Here is a 20,558-nt window from a genome sequence, read left to right on the forward strand (position 1 = left end):
ATTGGATCGGATCTGACCCCCAGGCCTTAGTTTGCCTACCCATGACCTAGTCTAAGGTGGTCCTGGTTGCAGGAATCTATCCCTTCTGTTATCACACTAGAGTTATCCAAACATTGGCAAATTAGGTAAATGTGCAGTGGGACAAGTGGAACATGCTTAGTCCACATCCTGCCCTTTGCATGTTTGCTGTAATTGTGCATGCATAAGAATGTAAATCTGCTAATGCATGATCCATCCCAGACTGTGCATTTGTGAGCACAGGCCTGTACGTAGCAAGCCGCTGGATAAATGCTCCACAGGACTCTGTGCACATGGTTGAGGTTAAGTGGGTAGGCCTGAGGGCAGGGAGGGCAGGCTCAAAAGACTGACCCAATGTTTGTTTATTGTACTCAGGTTGCCAGATGTATATCTATGAAAGCTGAAAGATCCAAGTCCTTGGCCACTGTTATAAAATGCAGGCAGAGGAATGTAAGTCCAGAAGTAGCTGGCAATGGTTGACAGAAGCAAGTTTCCATTACTGGAAAAGAGTGAGAGGCTGCCAGTTGGGCTCCTTGAAATAAACGGTGAGGCAGGAGGCAAAAGAACAATGACCACATGAAAGTAATGGAAGCAATGGCCTCAACTAGACAGGAAAATTGCTGCAGGATAAAGTGAACTGGACTGCCAAGGTTGAAATCCATCAAACTTGGAGTGATTCTGCAGCCATCTTCTACCACCAAATGAAAGCATTTATCTACCATGCTGAAACCGAGGGGGAGAGAGAAGGAGAGGCAGAGTTAGAGAGAAGGGCTACTCAGTCAGCTTTGCTGAAAGTTCAGCTCCCTTCAGTCCCTTCTCTTTTTGAGTTGTTTCCATGCCAGCTGGTCAACCTAAGAATTTTTTAAGATTAAGAATTGGTGCCTGAGTTTGCTTGCTTTCCTCTTCCACCCACACACCTTCTTTCCTTTTATGTTGACTGATCGAACCCAAAGAGTTCTCATTAATGGTTCCTCATTACCCTGGGAAAAAAGTGGCAAGTGGGGTGCTGCAGGGTTCTGTCCTGGGCCTGTTGTTGTTTATCGTATTTATAAATGACTTGGATGAAGGAATTGAGGGGATGCTCATCAAATTTGCAGATGACACCAAACTGGGAGGGGTAGCTAAAACCGCAGAAGAAAGAATTGGAATTCAAAATGACCTTAACAGATTGAAGAATTGGGCGCAAGCTAACAAAATGATTTTCAGTAGGGACAAATGTAAGGTTCTGCACTTGGGCAGAAAGAACCAGATGCACACATATTGGATTGGGGGACACCTGGCTTACTAGCAGTACATGTGAAAAGGATCTAGAGGTCTTGGTGGACCACAACCTTAGCATGAGTTAACAGTGTGATGCAACAGCAAAAGAAGCTAATGCTATTCTAGGCTGCATCAACAGAAGTACAGTGCCCAGATCAAGGGAAGTAACAGCACTACTCTATTCTGCCTTAGTAAGACCACACTTGAAATACTGTGTCCAATTCTGGGTACCGCAATTCAAGAAGGATGTTGACAAGCTGGAATGTGTGCAGAGGAGGGCGACCAAGATGATCAAGGGTATGGTCGGCCAAACTGGTGCCAAAGAAGGACAGAACTTTTTTTATGTATGCAACAACAGCAGCAAGAATACTCATCGCAAAGTATTGGAAGACACAAGATTTACCCACCCGGGAAGAATGGCAGATGAAGTTGATGGACTATATGGAACTGGCGGAAATGACTGGCAGAATCCGAGACCAGGGAGAAGAGTCGGTGGAAGAAGACTGGAAAAAGTTTAAAGACTATTTACAGAAATACTGTAAAATCAATGAATGTTAGAAAAATGTTGGAATGAAGTTATATGGCTTTAGTAGAAATGTTATAAGGAACTAAGTACAAATAGATTATTAATGTATTAAAGGGAAAAAATAAGGTTAGAATATGTTAAGATAATTACAGGACAGAAAACAGAGGAAGATGGAAAGGAATTGCTGAAACAGTTAACTGAAGTGGAATACAAAAAGGGAGGTGTGAGGAGGTCGTTGAAACAAGTGAATGAAAGATAAGATATTGAAATTGTTTGATGTGTCTTAAATTGTTTTTGTTTTGTTTTGTTAGTTTAATGTCTTAGTGTTAATGTTATGTAGTGTCTTTGTTTTTGTATTGTATTGTATTGTTTAACTTTTTTTTTTTCCTTTGTAGTGTTTAAATTGTTGGGAAAGTAATAAATATTAATTTTTTTAAAAAAAACACAAGATGATCAAGGGTCTGGAAACTAAGCTTTATAAGGACCACTTGAAGGAGCTGGGTAGGTTTAGCCTGGAATAGAGGAGACTGAGAGGATATATGATCACCATCCTCAAATAACTTAAGGGCTGTCACATAGAGACATCTCCTGCTCTGGAGGGCAGGACTCGAACCAATGGCTTCAAGTTGAAAGGAAGGAGATTCCGACTAAACATTCGGAACAACTTTCTGACAGTAAGAGCTGTTCAGCAGTGGAACAGACTCCCACAAGAAGTGGTGGACTCTCCTTCCTTGGAGGTTTTAAAGCAGAGGTTGGATGGCCATCTGTCATGGATGCTTTAGCTGAGATTCCTGCACTGCAAGGGGTTAGACAAGATGACCCTTGGGGTCCCTTCCAACTCTAAGTTTCTATGATTCTATGTCAAGCTCTCTGATTATAATCCTGTAAACATCTTGTTTTTACTGACCTCTGGAATCTATTCTGGGAACCCTTCTGGTTGGGTATTGGTGATGGGGATGTTTTAAGTCAACAAATAGATAATTATTGGGCTCAATGGGGATTATTGTGTTTAGCAATGCAAGTACAACAGCAGCAGCAGCAGCAACAACAACGGTGCAATTCTGAGAAGCATAAAAAGACCCTGCAAGGCGCCATCTCTTGAATGCAAGACATAAAAAGGCAAACGAGTTAAACATAAGGCCTCATTGATTTCCAAGGAACCTTGGCATACTTACCTTTCTTGCTGTAATCTTTAATTCTATCCAACAATTGCATTACATCGTGCGATTTTATTACGTGCAACCTCACAGTGCAAAAAACCTCACTTGCTAACCTGCTTCAATTGTGTAGATCAGCTCTGCGTTTTCGCCTTTGTCTTTGTCCAAGGCGGTGACCTGCAGAACAGCAGAGCCAATGGCAGCTGATTCAAACACAGATGCTTCGTACAAAGGGCTCGAGAAGTACGGGCTGTGATCGTTGGAGTCTTCCACGTTGACAATTACCCTTGCCAAATTCCGCCGATAGGGGAACTCTTGGTCACGAACCTGGGGAGAAGGAGCAACAATCACTGGAGCACAGAGACAAACTGGTAGGGCCACAAAACCCGGCCAACGTTACATCTGGGGAAGAAGTCATGAATTCAATACATCTTTACACATTGCCTAGTTAAACTAGGGAGTTTGCTACTGCAATATGTAGTAACAAGTTTCTTTTGGGAATTATAGGGACAGAACTACCTAAACTGTATATAAACCTATTCATGCATGCTACTACAGCGGCAAGAATGTTACTTGCCCCCAAATGGAAAAAGTAGAAGTCCCAGCAAAGGAAGAATGGATACAAAAACTTATGGAATATGCAAAATGGTGAAACGTACCGGAAGAATAAGAAATCAAGATAACAAACTTTTTATATCTGAAAAAGTGTGCATGCACACGAAAGCTTATACCCAGAACAAACTTACTTGGTCTCTAAGGTGCTACTGGACAATTTTTAATTTTTTAATTTTTTTTAATAAAAGAATGGAAATGGTTTGTTGAATATTTACAGATAAATTGCAAACAGATAAGAACATTGGCAGGATTATTGTAATAACCTGCAGTTTCATAAGAGTATATATTTAAAGCAGATGAACAAATTAAGTTAATTTGGATACGCAGAAGATATGAAAAACAAATTTAAGGAACCATAGAAAGAGGGGGAAGGAAGTCAAGTTTCAAAATGTTAAAATGACTGTAAAATTATTGAAATGTATAAACCTGAAAATCATGAATAAAATTTCAAAAAATATGTAGGAACAGATCTTGGCCTTGAGGGTAAAGCTATATACCGGAATAGTAGTTGGTTGAAAATACTTCGCTATCACTTGTTGATTAGGTTTTGCTTCTGGAGCAGAACCAGTGTGCTAGCCATCCATCTTTTTTTCTGCTTTTTACTTCCAGATTTTGTACAGATACGGCACATGCATCAACCACTCTGGTTTTAAGGACACATTCTCACTCGCAACCAACCTAAACAGCTCCCTGATATGCTCCAGCACGCAGGCAAATCACAGAGCAGGAAAGAGATCCCGATGTGATCGTGCAATAGATTGTGACTAGAGAGGCAGTTGGACATTTGGAGGCTATGAAGTTGACTATCTCTGTGCTAAATACTATGACAAGGAGAATTGAGTGAGATCCAGTCATCCCTGGAAAAAACTAGTAAAATTTCTCAAAGGTGTGAGATGTTAGTCAAAGTTAGTTTGGAAGTTCTAACCCACTGCTAACAAACAACAATAATAATTTATGCTCCATAATACAGTGGTACCTCGGGTTAAGAACTTAATTTGTTCTCGAGGTCCGTTCTTAAGCTGAAACTGTTCTTAACCTGAGGTACCACTTTAGCTAATGGGGCCTCCCTGCTGCTGCCACCACGCAATTTCTGTTCTCATCCTAAAGCAAAATTCTTAACCTGAGGTACTATTTCTGGGTTAGCGGAGTCTGTAACCTGAAGCGTATGTAACCCGAGGTACCACTGTATTCAGCATCCACTTCACAGCAGAACAACACCCCACCCCCCGTAATTTAGGCACATAAACCAGTGTCTTCTGCTTGGGAAAATCCTACAGAAATGCAAGATGAATCAGAGCACTTTGCTTTCAATAACAGGGCACGGGCAAGAAGAGCGATAATCACCTTGTTTAATAGATTCTGAAAGAACTTTAAAAACTTCTCCTGAGAAACTCTTCAAGAGAGTCACCTCTGATAAAAGGCCCAGGCATTGGGAGATTATAATGTTTCTTCCGTGTTCTCCCTTAAGATGGCAAAACCATTTTGTGAGATAAAAACGCTTTCATAGTAAGCCTCACAAAGCTTCAGCACTGAAAGAACGGAACGAATAAATAAATGCACGCCAGTGGAGGGAGGAAAATTAATTACTGCTTCCTTGCCAATTTTTAAAGCCTCGGTGCTTATCAGTAGACTATAGCATACATCTATTAATAGGCACTGATTGTGCCTGAGCACACAGTTAATATTCAGTTCTTACCATTACGTTTAGGATGTGCTTATCTTGGGCTTCGTGGTCTAAGCGCTCGGCGGTGTACAGAACTCCTGTGTTGGGATCCATCCTGAACTTCCTCACACTGACTGAGTCAATACTACTATGAATGATGTAGCTGAGCTTGTGCTTCTCATCTCTGTCTATGGCTTCAACTTGCAGGATCTCAGTGTCAGGGAGGATGTCCTCAGAAATTGTGACGTCATAACTCGGGTGGGAAAATTCTGGACCGTTATCGTTGTTGTCCAATACTTTGATGAGAACCTGCAATATAAAAGGAGGGAAAGCGGGGTTTTGTGTTGGAGAAGAAGCAAATTATACACAGATACTTGCCACATTGGCTGTTTTCAAACATATAATGATGATAGATTACGCTTACTTGCACACAAGCAAATTGCACCTGCTTCACTCCTCCCCGCTCCTATTAGGAGGAAACAAATCGCAATATCCGGCTTACAGTTCCATCCAAACTAGGGATTGTGGTTTGTTTCACTCCCAGAAAACAATAATCTTCAGACCAAGTTTGATCTTGGCTTATCATTTGGACTCAGTCCTTGGAACTCTTGGCTTGAGGAAACCCCAGTGCTTTATTTAAGAAACACAGTCTCATCATGAGCTCAAGGTACAGGATACATGGTTCATAAAGCAAAGTTCTAGGATGCATCACCAGGCAGTAGAAAAGACACAGTGTCTTTGCAAAGTTTGGAGGAGTGTGAGTTTCAAAGGATGGTTGTGTTTCAGTTCCCGCATGGTTTCAGAAAGTGCAAAATAGGTAGGTTTGCCTTTAAATGAGAACTGAATCAAGATTCTCCCCCATCACTATAGACTAACCATTCCAATATGTCTGTGGGGAAGCCTTGGCAGGCCACAATAAAACACATAAAATAGATGTACGTGACCGTTCCAAGGTTAAGTCCCATTCAGTTCAATAGGGAATAGACAGGTGTAGGATTGCACTCTTAAAGAAATCATCCCTTCATTCCCTACTTGTTTCCTATCTGAGAAAGGAACCTTATATGAGTCTTTAGTCGTCTGGTGCTTGAGGTTAATTGCCTGGCTGCAAAGCAGCACATGAAGGTGTTAGCTTGCCTTGTACCAAGTCAGACCAACTAGGTCAGAGACATAAGAAGAGCTTGCTGGATCAGGCCAATGGCCCATCTCGTCAAGCATCCTGCTCTCACAGTGGCTAACCAGATGCCTGCAGGAAACTGACAAGCACAGGATCTGTGCACAAGAACACTCTGCTGTCCAGTGGCTTCCATAAACTGCTATTCGGAAGGGTTACTGTCTTAAACTGTGAAGGCGCAGGTATCATGGCTAGTGGCCATCGATAGCCTTTTCCTCCATGGATTTTAATGCCATCTAAGTTAGTGGACATCACTGCCTCCTGTGGAAGTGAGTTCCATAGTTCAACTATGCACCGCATGAGTACCGTATTTTTCGCCCCATAGGACGCACCTTTTCGCCTCCAAAAATGAAGGGGAAATGTGTGTGCGTCCTATGGGGCGAATGCAGGCTTTCGCTGAAGCCTGGAGAGCGAGAGGCGTCGGTGCACACCGACCCCTCTCGCTCTCCAGGCTTCAGGAAGACATCCACAGCCTCGGCAGCCCTGCGGGACTTCCCGCAGGGCTGTCTAGGCTGCGGATAGCAGCCTGTTTCCCGGAGCGCCGGTCACCCCGAAAGCAGAGTGCCCGGCACTTTGGGAAAACATCCGCAGCCTGCTTCCCGGAGTGCCGGGCGCGCTGAAAGCAGAGCGCCCGGCAGACATCCGCAGCGTGGGGAGTCCACGCTGCGGATAGCAGCCCGCCGCCCAGCACGCGGGGCGCCCTGAAGCAGAGAGCCCCTCGCACCAGGCAGACATCGGCCAGCCCCACAAGCTCGGGAGGACAGCGGGGAGGCGCAGCGCTGCCATCCCGCTGATCCCCGACCTGGTTTTGGGGGAGAAATAAAGGAAAACATTTTTTCCTTTATTTCCCCCCCCCCCAAAAAAAACTAGGTGCGTCCTATGGGACGAAAAATACGGTAAGTACTATAAAAAAATCTGCCCTGAATCTTCCAACAACTAACTTCACTGGATATCTATACGTTCTAGTCTTACGAGAGAAGAAGAAAAAACTTTTCTCCATCCACATTCTCCATGCCATGCACCATGTTATAAACGTCTATACTGAGAAGATGCTGATCTCCAGAATTTCAGATAGGGCTCTTCCAACTCAACTGAAGATGCCAGGGATCAAACCCTGCAAAGGATGTGCTCTACCACGGGGTATAATATAGTGAAGGGAGAACAGACCGTGGTTCAAATGCCTCTCTTCCACTGTATTCTAAAGCACCGCCGCAGCAAAAAGTTTATTCGATGCTCCACCAGATGAATCGCTGACTTCTGTAAAGTTTTTTCCTGAATGAATTGCCTGCCACTTCACCCCTGCCTCGTTCGGCTGCTTGTGTAGATGAGGTCGGTGTGGCCACCGTCTCATTGCTACCTCCATCAACAATGTGAGCCATTATAAAGCTACTGGAAGCACTCAGCAGCTGTTTTGCCTGACACAGGTTCAGTCAGGATGCAGAGAGTGTGAGCTCTGGAAAAATCCGAAGGGCAGACGAAGCTAATAAGAAAACAACTCACCGCCCCCACACTTTTTAAGTGTGCGTAGGGGGTAGAGGGGTGGGTGGAGAGGATGTCTACTCGAACGCGTTTACAAGGCTTCAGTCTGAGCCCAGTCACTTACACCCACACTTCGCGTTTTAATGGAGGAAAAGATTTACTTATAAGCTATTATGATAGTATTTTATGAAAAGAGGTTGCCCTGGGAGAGACATGAAACATTAGCTTTCCGCGACGTTAGTGAGACGTTTGCTGAATGCTTTACCAGAAAGTGCGTAAACAATTCCCAAAAAATTGCCTGTAATGACCTATCCTGGGAACAGTCTAGAAGGCAGTTGCAATAAAATTCCCTCTAAGTTAAGACTATATTGCATGTTGCTTAGGGTAGGCTTGGGATGGAGTCGTTTCTGTGAGCTTTACACGGCTGGGGGAACAGAAGAGGGAAGACGAGGTACCCAGATTTGCTGAAGATGGAGGCAGCAGTAGAAACGATGGATACCCTGTAAAATCCAAACTGCTAATGATTACAAATATCCCTTGCATGCTATGGCTTGGGATACTCACTGGGATACTCTGTTGGCCTTAGAAAAATAAGGAATGGTAGAAATCATTAAAACTGAGCACACTGCTGGGAACTTAGGTTGCTAAACAACAACAGCAACGACAGCCACAACAATTATATGGAAAGTTAAGAATGAAAGAACTGAAAACCAAAGGTCTAATTCTGTTTTGTTGGGTCTAAAGTAATGCCCCTTTCTATGCATATGATGCATGATATTACGACTAATGACACCAACACGGCATAAACATACATTGTGGCTGCCATACACGATGCCCATGAACCTGAGTAAGTTCCAATGAATTTAATGAGTATTCTGAGAAGACATGCACAGACCTGCTATATGTATTTTTTTAAAGCTGTGATGTATCTGAGGTGCACCAATGCATCCCAGAGGATAGGAATCAAAATTATTACTTTGCCACATTTAAGGAAGAGATTGTGGGTGGGGAGCTTACATTGAGCTGTGTGTTCCCACAGCATTCTTACAACAATCCTCTGTAGCAGATTAGGCTCAAGGTCACCTGGCAACCTCAGTCACAGAATCATGAAATAGTAGAGTTGGATGGGGCAATCTAGTCCAACCCCTCAATGCAGGAATCTCAAGTAAAGAATCAATGTCTGAGCACCTCCATCATTCTGCCCGGACATTGAGGTCCAGTGCCGAGGGCCTTCTGGTGGTTTCCTCACTGCGAGAAGCCAAGTTACAGGGAACCAGGCAGAGGGCCTTCTCGGTAGTGGCGCCTGCCCTGTGGAATGCCCTCCCACCAGATGTCAAAGAGAAAAATAACTACCATACTTTTAGAAGACATCTGAAGGCAGCCCTATTTAGGGAAGATTTTAACGTTTAATAGGTTACTGTATTTTAGTGTTTTGTTGGAAGCCGCCCAGAGTGGCTGGGGAAACCCAGCCAGATGGGCAGGGTATAAATAATAAATTATTATTATTATTATTAGGAATTCAAACAGTCATGCTGTATGAAGCTACCTTATACAAAGTCTGATTATTAGTCCATCTATCCCAGCATGCCTTCTATTTGACTCCTAGAATGGTTTGAAAACCATGGCGTGGCTTCCGATTGGCTGCAGGAGCTTCCTGCACTCAGTCGGAAGCAATGGAAGCCACGTCGGACATTCGGCTTCCCAAAAACTTTTGCAAATCGGAACACTCACTTCTGGGTTTGCAGTGTTCGGGAGCCAATTTGTTCGGGAGCCAAGCCATTCGACAACCAAGGTACCACTGTAATGTTTATTATCCCTTTTAGTAGTAGTGAAAATACAAGGAACCCAATCTGGATAAGAAGCCGGCGTGGTCCTGATGCAGATTGTTCCCCTCCCCTACACACTTGTTATTTGAATTTGGAGCAAATGAGGGTTTTTTTTTCCCCAATTCAAAAGCGATTCACACAATTGCTAATTGCATAAACAGCATCACGTCTAGTTTGGCCCTGATGTAAAAGCCTTAACATTTTAAATGTCATAAGCTCCCATTTTCACATGAATATTGTTTTAGTTCAGGGGAATTGGCCCTGCTGGGGAGATTTTTTTAAAATCACACACAGAAGATTAATTGCAAGTCTACAGGGAAAAACAAAACCAGCGTGTGCTCACTTCAGAACGTTTGTTGCCCAATATTGCAAGAATCAACTGTTTAATGGGCTATCCAAAAGCTTTACTCCGCTAAAGAGAAATACTAGAAAAAAATGAGAATATATATATACATATCACATAATGTATATTTATGCATGTGTGCGTGAGGGGGGGGGGGCAGGGCTTATCCACAGCTGCCTTTGCTTTGCTCTTTCCAGGCATGGTTCACATTTTAAAGTTGTGTGCCAAAATAGCCTTTTTTAAAATCCAGAGCTTTCCCCGCAAAAATCCGCTCTCTGTAGCTCAATCGGAGCAAACAGCAATCTGCAGAAAGCCCAAATTCATGTTTGCACCAACTGAGCGCTAACGAGCAGGCTTTTGCAGGGAAAGCTCTAGGGCAAAACAAACAAACAACTCAGACACTGAGCTTTTAAGTGCGGACTTGTGCCTAGAAAGAGTGGTGCAAAAGGCAAATGTGGAAAAGGCCAGAATGAGAGGGAAGAGAGGATGGATACGCAGACAGAGATCTTACGGCTACTGGTCCATCAATCTGTTAGGGGGAGATTACTTGTTAATATCCCAGAATGATAAGTCAACGTGGACTAATTGCTAGGAGATGTTTTCCTTCCACCAGGAACTGTTGAGGGTTTTGAAGGAAACAGAAGAGTTTGTTTGTGTGTTTGTGTGTGTGTCAGAGAGGGAGGGAGGGAGGGAGAGAGAGATGAAACAGGGTGCAGAAACACACCTGGAGGATGGTTCGGAAAAGGTAAGAGAGAATAAACTGCGTCAAGGTCTGGATTCAAGCAAGGCATCATCAGCTGGATTTGGGAACCAGAGAAGTAATTATGATGCTCAAGTAACATGACTACAGGCTCTCTCTCTCTCTCTCTCTCTCTCTCTCTCTCTCTCTCTCTCACACACACACACACACACTATTCCTCTTCTTACTCAGAGAGAAAGTGTTGCTTCCTCCTTCCTACCTAGAATGCAGCAAAGCAATTGCCTCCTACTTCTATTAGGCATCAGAGTAGAGAGCAGAAGAGATGTGCTTTCTGCCAGGAAGAGGAGGAGCTTGGAAAGACATGTTGCCTGCACCCAAATTCATGCCAAACAGACTCATTTGAGAACTTCAGCTCACCTGCTTATATACCTCTGCCTGTTCCAAACTGACTGCAGTCCACTATTCCTCATTCCTTCCTCTTCCTGCCTGCAGACCAGCTACAAATCTTGGGATTGTTCTTCTGCTTTCATTTCTATGCTCTGAGCAGACTCTGTAATTCATCCCATCTCTTGCCTTTGCTCTCAGAAAAATCCTCTTGAATACTGACATACTCACGGAAACAGGGAGCTTTCCTTGTTCCTCGACTCAAATTTCGGCCCTGACCCATAAACAGATTGGGCACAGTTCTCTTGATCATGACAAACAACTAAATAAAACCAATATACAATTAATTCAGTGCTGCTAGTGTGGGCAGCTCTGAAAGATAAACATAGTGAGCAGAAGGCGAGTAGACCACCGAGCTGCTGCAACGCGTTTGAATTTTACAGAGGTTCATTCTGGTATGCTTATGCTTTCAGAAAGAAAGAAAAAAAATGTCATGGGGAAATGTTAATGCTTGTGTTCTGCCAAGTGCCAATGGGCTCTGAAAGTTTCAATTTGTTGCAGAATTCCTCCTTAATTCAGTTTCTGCAAGGTTAGTCACTCTGGTACAGCCTCATTTATCAACACACACTGAAGAACATGAGGTCTGGTTCACAAGAGCAATGTGTCTGTTACAGAAGGCAGCACAAAATCCATAGTTCTTGAGGGCAGGTCTCTCAGAGGAAGACTAGAGCAGGGCTCAACTGTTTGAGGTGTGCATTTGTGCGCCAGTGAATGTAGAATTTCGAGGGCTGTGTGTATATGGGCACTTTTGACCCTATCCAATATTTATCTGCAGGTCCTGGGTTCAGGATCCATTGTGGGCTCAATATTGTGCTCATATAAGATGCAAAAGCATTTCCCTCTGCATCAGTCTGTTCAGAACTTCGGGCAGTGGGGAGACCTAATGTTTTTCCAATGCCTTTGCACAGTGTGGCAAATTGTCTTGTCAACAATTAGTATTCCCTCTCACCTCCTGAACTTCCAACAAAAGACCGGCTTATAGGAAGGGAACAATTTCTCCTTTTTGTTGTTGTTTAGTCGTGTCCGACTCTTTGTGACCCCATGGACCAGAGCACGCCCGGCACTCCTGTCTTCCACTGCCTCCCGCAGTTTGGTCAAACTCATGTTGGTAGCTTCGAGAACACTGTCCAACCATCTCGTCCTCTGTCGTCCCCTTCTCCTTGTGCCCTCCATCTTTCCCAACATCAGGGTCTTTTCCAGGGAGTCTTCTCTTCTCACGAGGTGGCCAAAGTCTAGGAGCCTCAGTTTCAGGATCTGTCCTTCAGGATCTGAGCACTCAGGGCTGATTTCCTTCAGAATGGAGAGGTTTGATCTTCTTGCAGTCCATGGGACTCTCAAGAGTCTCCTCCAGCACCATAATTCAAAAGCATCAATTCCTTGGCATTCATGGTAAAAAGGGGAGTTGCTCTCCCTCTGATTTTTTTTTTGGGGGGTGGGGACTTCACCTAGGAGACCTGGTTTAAAATCATAGCCAGATATGATGTCACTGGATTGCCCTGGGCAAGCCAACTTATTTTTTCAATGATGTTTTTATTGTTTTATTAATGCTAGTTTTGTTTTACGGATCTGGAAGCCACATTGGGTCTATGCATCCAAGAAGAGTGGGCAAGAATCATAGCAATAGAAATAGTTGCATTAGGCCCATGGATTTTAATGGCAAATAGCCATGAAAGAACAAACTGGGTTAGCAGACAAGCAGTGCATCAGGAGACAAACAGTCCATTTGTTTGCAGGTTCTCAGTTGGCATTGTTGATGCTCTACCATTTTGTTAGAAAGGATACTCAGAATAGGCTTGGTATACCTGAATATCAGAGAATGAAACACGCAGCTTAACAAAAAAAATCTATTGTATAATCCTTTCATTGTGCAGAACTGACTGTCCAGGACAACTGAGATGCCCACCGAATGACGAGACTGAAATGTTCAACACAGCCCAGTTTGCTATTCTGAGCTCACATTTTTCGAACACTAAAAGGGGAAAGAGAGAAGGGAGTTGTGTGCTGGCTGCTGCTGCCAAAGTGCTCCAGTCTGGAGAGTCTTTTCCTTACTGCTATTCCTAGGGGGGTGGCAACTTGCAGCACCCACCTTCCATACGGACGATTCAAGGTTACAAAGATGCCATGCAATCCTAAGCATGCTTATTCGGTAGAACTTGCTCGCTAGTAGGGATGCTACAGAATTCTGATGAAAACAGAAATTGGAGTGGAAATCACCAATGTTCGCTTATTTGATTGTCAAGACCCCCCAGCTGCCCCAGGAGAATAAAGACAAAAGGACACATAATTTTAGGTTAATGTTAGGAGTTGCGCCGCGGCTTCAATGGGCCCTGGCCCCGCCTCCGAAGCGACCTGATTGGCCGCCTGGTTATGTGGTGTGGCCGGGGTCTCCCCCAGCATGACATAGGACGCCGCCACATTGAGGGGAGTGGCCGGGGGGCCTGACTGCAACCCAGCCCCCCCAAAAAAGTGGAGCTGATATATCCCACAAATCAATCCAGCAAATACAATTGTTGTTTGCAGACTGCAAGCAATAGATGAGCTTGCAGTCTGTTGTTTGCAGACTGCAAGCAAGCTCTACCTCTCTTTTAAATCAGAACCAGTGAGGGCGGTGAAGGTCCTGTGTGAGTGTCTGGAGGCGGTTGGAGGATGGATGGCGGCTAACAGATTGAGGTTGAATCCTGACAAGACAGAAGTACTGTTTTTGGGGGACAGGAGGCGGGCAGGTGTGGAGGATTCCCTGGTCCTGAATGGGGTAACTGTGCCCCTGAAGGACCAGGTGCGCAGCCTGGGAGTCATTTTGGACTCACAGCTGTCCATGGAGGCACAGGTCAAATCTGTGTCCAGGGCAGCTGTTTACCAGCTCCATCTGGTACGTAGGCTGAGACCCTATCTGCCTGCAGACTGTCTCGCCAGAGTGGTGCATGCTCTGGTTATCTCCCGCTTGGACTACTGCAATGCACTCTACGTGGGGCTACCTTTGAAGGTGACTCGGAAACTACAACTAATCCAGAATGCGGCAGCTAGACTGGTGACTGGGGGCGGCCGCCGAGACCATATAACACCGGTCTTGAAAGACCTACATTGGCTCCCAGTACGTTTCCGAGCACAATTCAAAGTGTTGGTGCTGACCTTTAAAGCCCTAAACGGCCTCGGTCCAGTATACCTGAAGGAGCGTCTCCACCCCCATCATTCTGCCCGGACGCTGAGGTCCAGCGCCGAGGGCCTTCTGGCGGTTCCCTCATTGCGAGAAGCAAAGCTACAGGGAACCAGGCAGAGGGCCTTCTCGGTAGTGGCGCCCGCCCTGTGGAACGCCCTTCCAGCAGATGTCAAAGCGATAAACAACTACCTGACATTCAGAAGACATCTTAAGGCAGCCCTGCTCAGGGAAGTTTTTAACGTGTGATATTTTACTGTGTTTTTGGTTTCTATGGAAGCCGCCCAGAGTGGCTGGGGAGGCCCAGCCAGATGGGCGGGGTATAAATAATAAATTATTATTATTATTATTATTATTATTATTATTATTATACGGAATTAATGATGCTCTTTCTTCCGATCTGCATTGTGTTTCCTTTCATCTGAAATGAATGGTGCAGACTTACATGATTTAAGTGTTTCTCCATAACGGACAGCGAGAAGAAAAACATAGTTTTTGTTGGAAGCTAAATTGCAGTGGAACAGAAACAGCGCTGCATGCAATGAATGCAGGGCAGAATGGAAATCAGTAACTCCTTTTATCGCTGCTTGCTAGAAAATGAGTTTAGAATTGCAGCCAGACAGTCGTGCTCCCAGACCCCTGGGATCTTCTGATTCTAAGATTCATTACCTCCACCTATTCCTAATTCAAACATCCTTGGTAAGCAAAGCTGCTAAGATGGCCATTAAACCACACAACATCTGTAATGTGGACAGAGTGAGTTCTAAACCACTCGACCATTTGTGCTCACACTGTTAAGGCCTGTTTTTCACAAAGAGCAGCTGCACCCCCTGTGCACACACAAAATTCCTGAACACAGAAAAATGGAAATCTTGGAGGTCAGTCTCAATACCAAGATGTCTCCTTCCATCAACGAACAGGCAGGGTCCTAATTAGAAGATTCTACCTGTGGGAGGCACTATTTCACTCTCATCAGACCACCTGGCAGAGCAAGGACAACTGGGGAAAACTAGGTTTCAGAGAGAAGGATTCTAGTTCTGCCCTCTCCCTGACATACTAGTTTTCTATGTGCATGGGAATTTATTCTCTCCTCCCATTGCCCCCATGGAAGAGATATTCCATTCATATCAATTCACACATCCACTCTCAAGTGATATAGTCAGAATACAGGTATATGACCTCATTGGATGTTTGAGAGAACTAGATCCAAGACGCCTCATTTACAGTCAAGGGATGTTGCCTGAATATAAAAGATTTCCTTTTCCCTGCTTACTTCCGATTTCCCACAGTTAAAGCACTTCCAAATAAAGGCTCTTTGAGGCCCCTGAGCTTATAAATTAGCAAAGCAACACTCAAAGCATTAGCAAAGATGTTCTACTCGGGGTGGGGAATCAGCAGCTGAAAAGACCCGAAGAAATACAGCTAAATCAAAGCAAATTAAAAATCCAGAGTAGGCGAGTCTCTTCCAAAGCGGGATCCAATGCTGCCCATCAGAAATACCTTTGGGTTCGGTTTGGCCAAAAATGCATCTGAATAAAAAAAAAGGGGTGATGTGCCAAGAACAATTACATTGGCCTTTGAAGCAAAATGTTGTGGTGGTATAGCAGTCCAATCCGAACCATGTCTACTCAGATGTAAATCCTATTGAATTCAAGGGGGTTAACTCCCAGGTAAGTGGGGTTAGCATTGCAGCCTTAATACTTATTAAGTAGCTGAGTTATACAGGGCGTTTTTGAGGAAGAAGAAATGACAAGAGGGAGCAAGAGACCCACAGATTTAATACTGCTTCCAACATGGTTTTCACTAAACAAGCTGGATCATGAATCTGTGGAGGCTTCCTTCACATTTTAGAACCCATAAAGGTCCAGGGAAGGAATCATCTCCATGAATATAGGGGGCCACTCAAGTGGTTCACCCTCCAACGTCTGAAGGGCTACTAGAATGGAAACGTGGGGAGTGGATCTGCCCAACTCCTGTGCTTTGAGGACGTAGGCTAAGGTGGGAGCACCATGCATGGAAAAGCAATTCCCAACCAAAAATGCTAGACTAGCGGGGGGGGGGGGGGCAGCGGCTTTGCCTCTGGATTCTAGGCTTCTTCACACATTACACTGAACACAGGTACAAGCACTATTTACACCTGGTACAAGCGTGTACAACTGTTGATCTGCACAGGTTGTACACAAGTTCACAGATTATCTCCATTTCTTATACGTGAATCAGCTGTCAGGTACACAGGTTGTACATTTGTTGACTGCAACTTGTGAACACCCCTTCTATAAACTAAGTCTGGGAGTCACTTCCCCATTCCCACAAATTTGTAACAACTAATTAAGAGGTTCCTTTTAGACCTCTTGGATGCAACGGAGTTTTGAAATTTTGCAAAGTGCTCTGGCAATTTAATGGAAGGGAGAAATATAAATCCCTGACATGACACATACATACACTTATCACAATGATGAGGCTTCATTTTTAAAAATTAATACAGCGCTACTAATATGCAACACGAATTTGCCATCCTTATCCCAAACATTCCCATAAGAAGTCTGTGGACACATCAATGCAATCTGCATTGTGCCACATGCAGGCTTTACACCAAATGATTATCACAGATGTGCGGCAAGCTCTTGATTTCCCTTTATGCACACGAGCTCGGAGTTATGCTCAAGCAGCAGAAGACATGAAGCTGCCCCGTTCCCACCATTTCTGGAAAAAAAAGGTACAAGCCAAAACATCCCGAGGCAATTACACACACAAAAATAAAGCAAAATAATGGCGCGCACACAAACCCAGCCTTCCGTAAATTACTGCATGCCCTCGGGCTGTGATGAATCGGGCTCAGAAAAACTCAGAAAGCCCATTGCTGGCGTGGTCCTCCTGGCTCAGTCTTTGTTAAAGTTAATCAATCTGACAGGTACCTTCATACTCACATGCAGATAATAAATCAAGTAAATCAACGTTCTCCCCACTGCCACTGTTCAGCTTGAAGTCCCAGCAAAATCCACATTAAGATGGATCTTTTCTGGCATTAAAGCATTGGTGGCGGCTATCTGTCCACAAAGAGAGTGTGATGGCTGAAGACAACTGATTAACACAAATATAATCTTTCAAAGTAGTCGCTTGGGGTGTCAAGTTGCTTCACACACACACACACACACACACACACACACACACACACACACACTTGACTTCTACCATTCCCCCCAGACCTCTCCTTGAATTTATAGAGAAGGGCTTAGTGCCTCCTAAAGTATCCTGAGTTTTTCTGGTAAGCTGCCATCAAAGCTAACACACAAGTAACATAACCCCTGTGTGAATTTTAAACCACGGTCATTTGATTCCCTTTACTAAGGTAGTAATGGGCTATGCGGAGAGGCTGGGGAGGGAGAAAAGGAAGTCATAATGGTTTTTAGGAGGCGAGGGGAAAACAACCCTGTAATAGATGGGCAACAGTGTTGGAACTAAAGCTGTTCAGCAGATCCACACCACTGATCACATTACTGAATAATAATATTTATTATAAAACAAGCTCTGGCGTTTCTACAATGCTTTTTACCGCCTCCGACTACATAGCGGACATGCTGCCAAGGCAAGAATAAAAAAAACCTGAAGATGAGCAGGTGCTATTATGGAATGAAGATGAAATATGGTTTCGTTCCATGGGTTGGAGCTCAGCTGTCTAAGTCTAGCTGTGACACAAGAGGGAAATTTAGGATATATATATATATATATATATATATATATATATATATATATATCACAAAGAAGAGAACTGACGTATTGGATGATTTCTTATAGCCACCCACTTCCCCCAGAATCATGTTTTGGGGTTTTCCTTTTTTTCTTTTGGCAAGTATCACTGGAAGTGCAGGTGTCTTAAAGCATAAAAAGGGAATAGGCTACAGGCTGGGAGATGCTTAAGGGTCATCAAGAGATCTGCCATTGATACTTTCCTAGGGAAGGGTTTCATCCAGGCATATGGCCACATGAACAAACAAAAGGAGTTAGCCTCCCCTCCCCACATCAACTTAATTTGTTGCACAAGAGGCCTTAATCTGTTCCCAACTTTTGCTCAAGTTTGTTGCTCACTTGAAGCTGTCCATGGTCCAACAGCCTTGCATTTTCCCTTGTGTTTCTGAAATCGGACCAGAACACGAGAACTGAGGACCCACCAGGAGGCAAGGTTGAGGACCAAACAAAAAGTCAGTGAATGAATAGCTAAGGATGCAGGGAACATGCCAGAGATCAAGAAGACCTCAATAAAACATTGTTGCCCTGTATTGGATGGAAGGCAGGTTTATAAATGTACAACTGAATGAGCAAATGGCTGAATCACTTCATTGTTAGTAATAGTAATACCTTCTCTCAGCACACAATGGATGGATAGATTTTCTGTTTCTGGTCCAATAAGTTTTGCACTTGTTCATTCAATAGCCTGTTTCATCCACTTCTGAATTAAGCTGTGGGTTTTGTTTCTAAAAGTACTGTTTAAATATGTGTTTTATCACAAACTACATATTTAAATAACAGATTTCATCTCAGCGTGTGCATTTCCAAAAGTGCCTTACTCTAAAATGCACATTTTGAATACATTCCGCTAAGTCTTTTTGCACTGAGAATTATATTGCAAAATTTGGAGAAGTGCAAGATTTGAATAACAGTTTTATTCTACTCTGCACATCAACCCAGGAGGTGACGAACAGATTGTTGGAATCCACAGAATTCAAAGGAACAAGATGCACAGCTTAAAACTGACATATGTGAAATGGTCTGAGATTCTTAAACGGCACTATTTTACATGATGCCCTTGAAATAATTTGCAATTCCTGCAAAACAAAGCAGAAGCATTTGGCGTAGGAAACTGATGTGATATGCCTTACCTGAGTGCTTGCCACATTTGTGCCATCAGTGACTTCCACAGTCATGTTGTACACGGACCTCTGCTCAGCATCCAGGGGCTTTGCGATGACAATGGTCCCCACACCTTTGTCTGCGTCGAAAGAGCTCTCGAAATTCCCCCCTAGTTGTTGCAACATAAGGCACAATTAAATCTCTGGAATGTTTTTGTTGTTGTTGAGAAACAACACCTAGAGACCAGGGTATGGTAATTTACAGAGAAGCGCTGCACATAACATGCACTGCACATTTAGCAATCATTGTTCTAAGCTAATTTTTTCCTTTCAAGCATCATTTGTACATTGTAAAACAGATGTCATAAAGGAAAGAAGGGGGGGGATAACGAAACAACCCATACTGCAGACAAAAGATTCAGCAATGCATCCAAGCGAAGCATAATTGATTCCTTAAAAAGGCTTTACAAGGCTATTAACCTACAAAGACTGATGCCCTCGTTAGTACGAACAAGCACTTCCCCTCCTTCATTTGATATTAATTTGGGAGCAAGATTCAAGTGTTATTTGTATGTCAATTCTGAGCAACTCACCACCAGGGCTACCTGCACAGTTTTAAAAGCAATCTGACTAATTAATAGTCTACTTGTGCCCCCCACGAAAAACCTACCCATGAGGTATCACCCATCTAAAGAAGCTGCCTTAAGATTATTTGCCCAATAAGACCGCTATTGGCTATTTTGACTGGCCCAACGTGGGGCTCAAACCCACGACCCAGAGACTGAGGGTCTCATGCTCTACCAACTAGGCAATCCCAGTAGCTCTCCAGGGTCTCATGAGAAGTATCTCACATCACCTCAACTGCACATTGAATGTGGAACCTTCTTCAAGCCAAACCTGAGGCAGATTCACTGATCTGTGGCCCTTGCTGTCAAGGACAGGTATAAGAGTTGGTTCCCAACATCCAGTCACATTCTCGCATGACCAACATACTCAGGTCACAGCAAATTAAGGGAGGGTCCATGCAGATAGGCTGGGGTCACTAGGAGTGCAAAGCGGGTTTAGCCCCCACACTGATGGGGTGTCCTTGAGTGCAACACTTTACTTTCTTCCGAGTAAGTGCATGACTTCAAATACGCCCCCCCCCCGGTGAGGGAAATATAAAACGCTATACTATATATTTCTGTTGTTGTTTCTATTTATAAAATTTGCATACCACCCTTCATCCATAGATCTCAGGGCGGTTCACAACATAGAATTATAATATAAAAAACACAAAATGCACAACAACAACAACAAGAACGAAAATGAAAAAATAATCCCCTCTCTCACAACACATTTAAAGGGCATTGGAT

General features: G+C 43.9%; 1 protein-coding gene across 11 annotated transcripts in view; it reads right to left on the reverse strand.

Moving 5' to 3' along the window:
* FAT3 (FAT atypical cadherin 3) overlaps window positions 1–20,558 on the reverse strand; it is a 455,041-nt gene that overhangs the window by 104,948 nt on the left and 329,535 nt on the right. For all 11 annotated transcript variants that reach the window (XM_083609369.1, XM_083609376.1, XM_083609374.1 and 8 more), the window contains 3 exons: window positions 19,234–19,373; window positions 5,273–5,548; window positions 3,078–3,288 (listed from right to left, as the gene is read on the reverse strand). In XM_083609369.1, the coding sequence (XP_083465495.1) occupies window positions 3,078–3,288; window positions 5,273–5,548; window positions 19,234–19,373 (627 nt within the window). The remainder of the gene's footprint in view (window positions 1–3,077; window positions 3,289–5,272; window positions 5,549–19,233; window positions 19,374–20,558) is intronic.

This window comes from Podarcis filfolensis, assembly GCF_964270895.1.
Source record: "Podarcis filfolensis genome assembly, chromosome: 4".
NCBI classification, from domain to species: Eukaryota; Metazoa; Chordata; class Lepidosauria; order Squamata; family Lacertidae; genus Podarcis; species Podarcis filfolensis.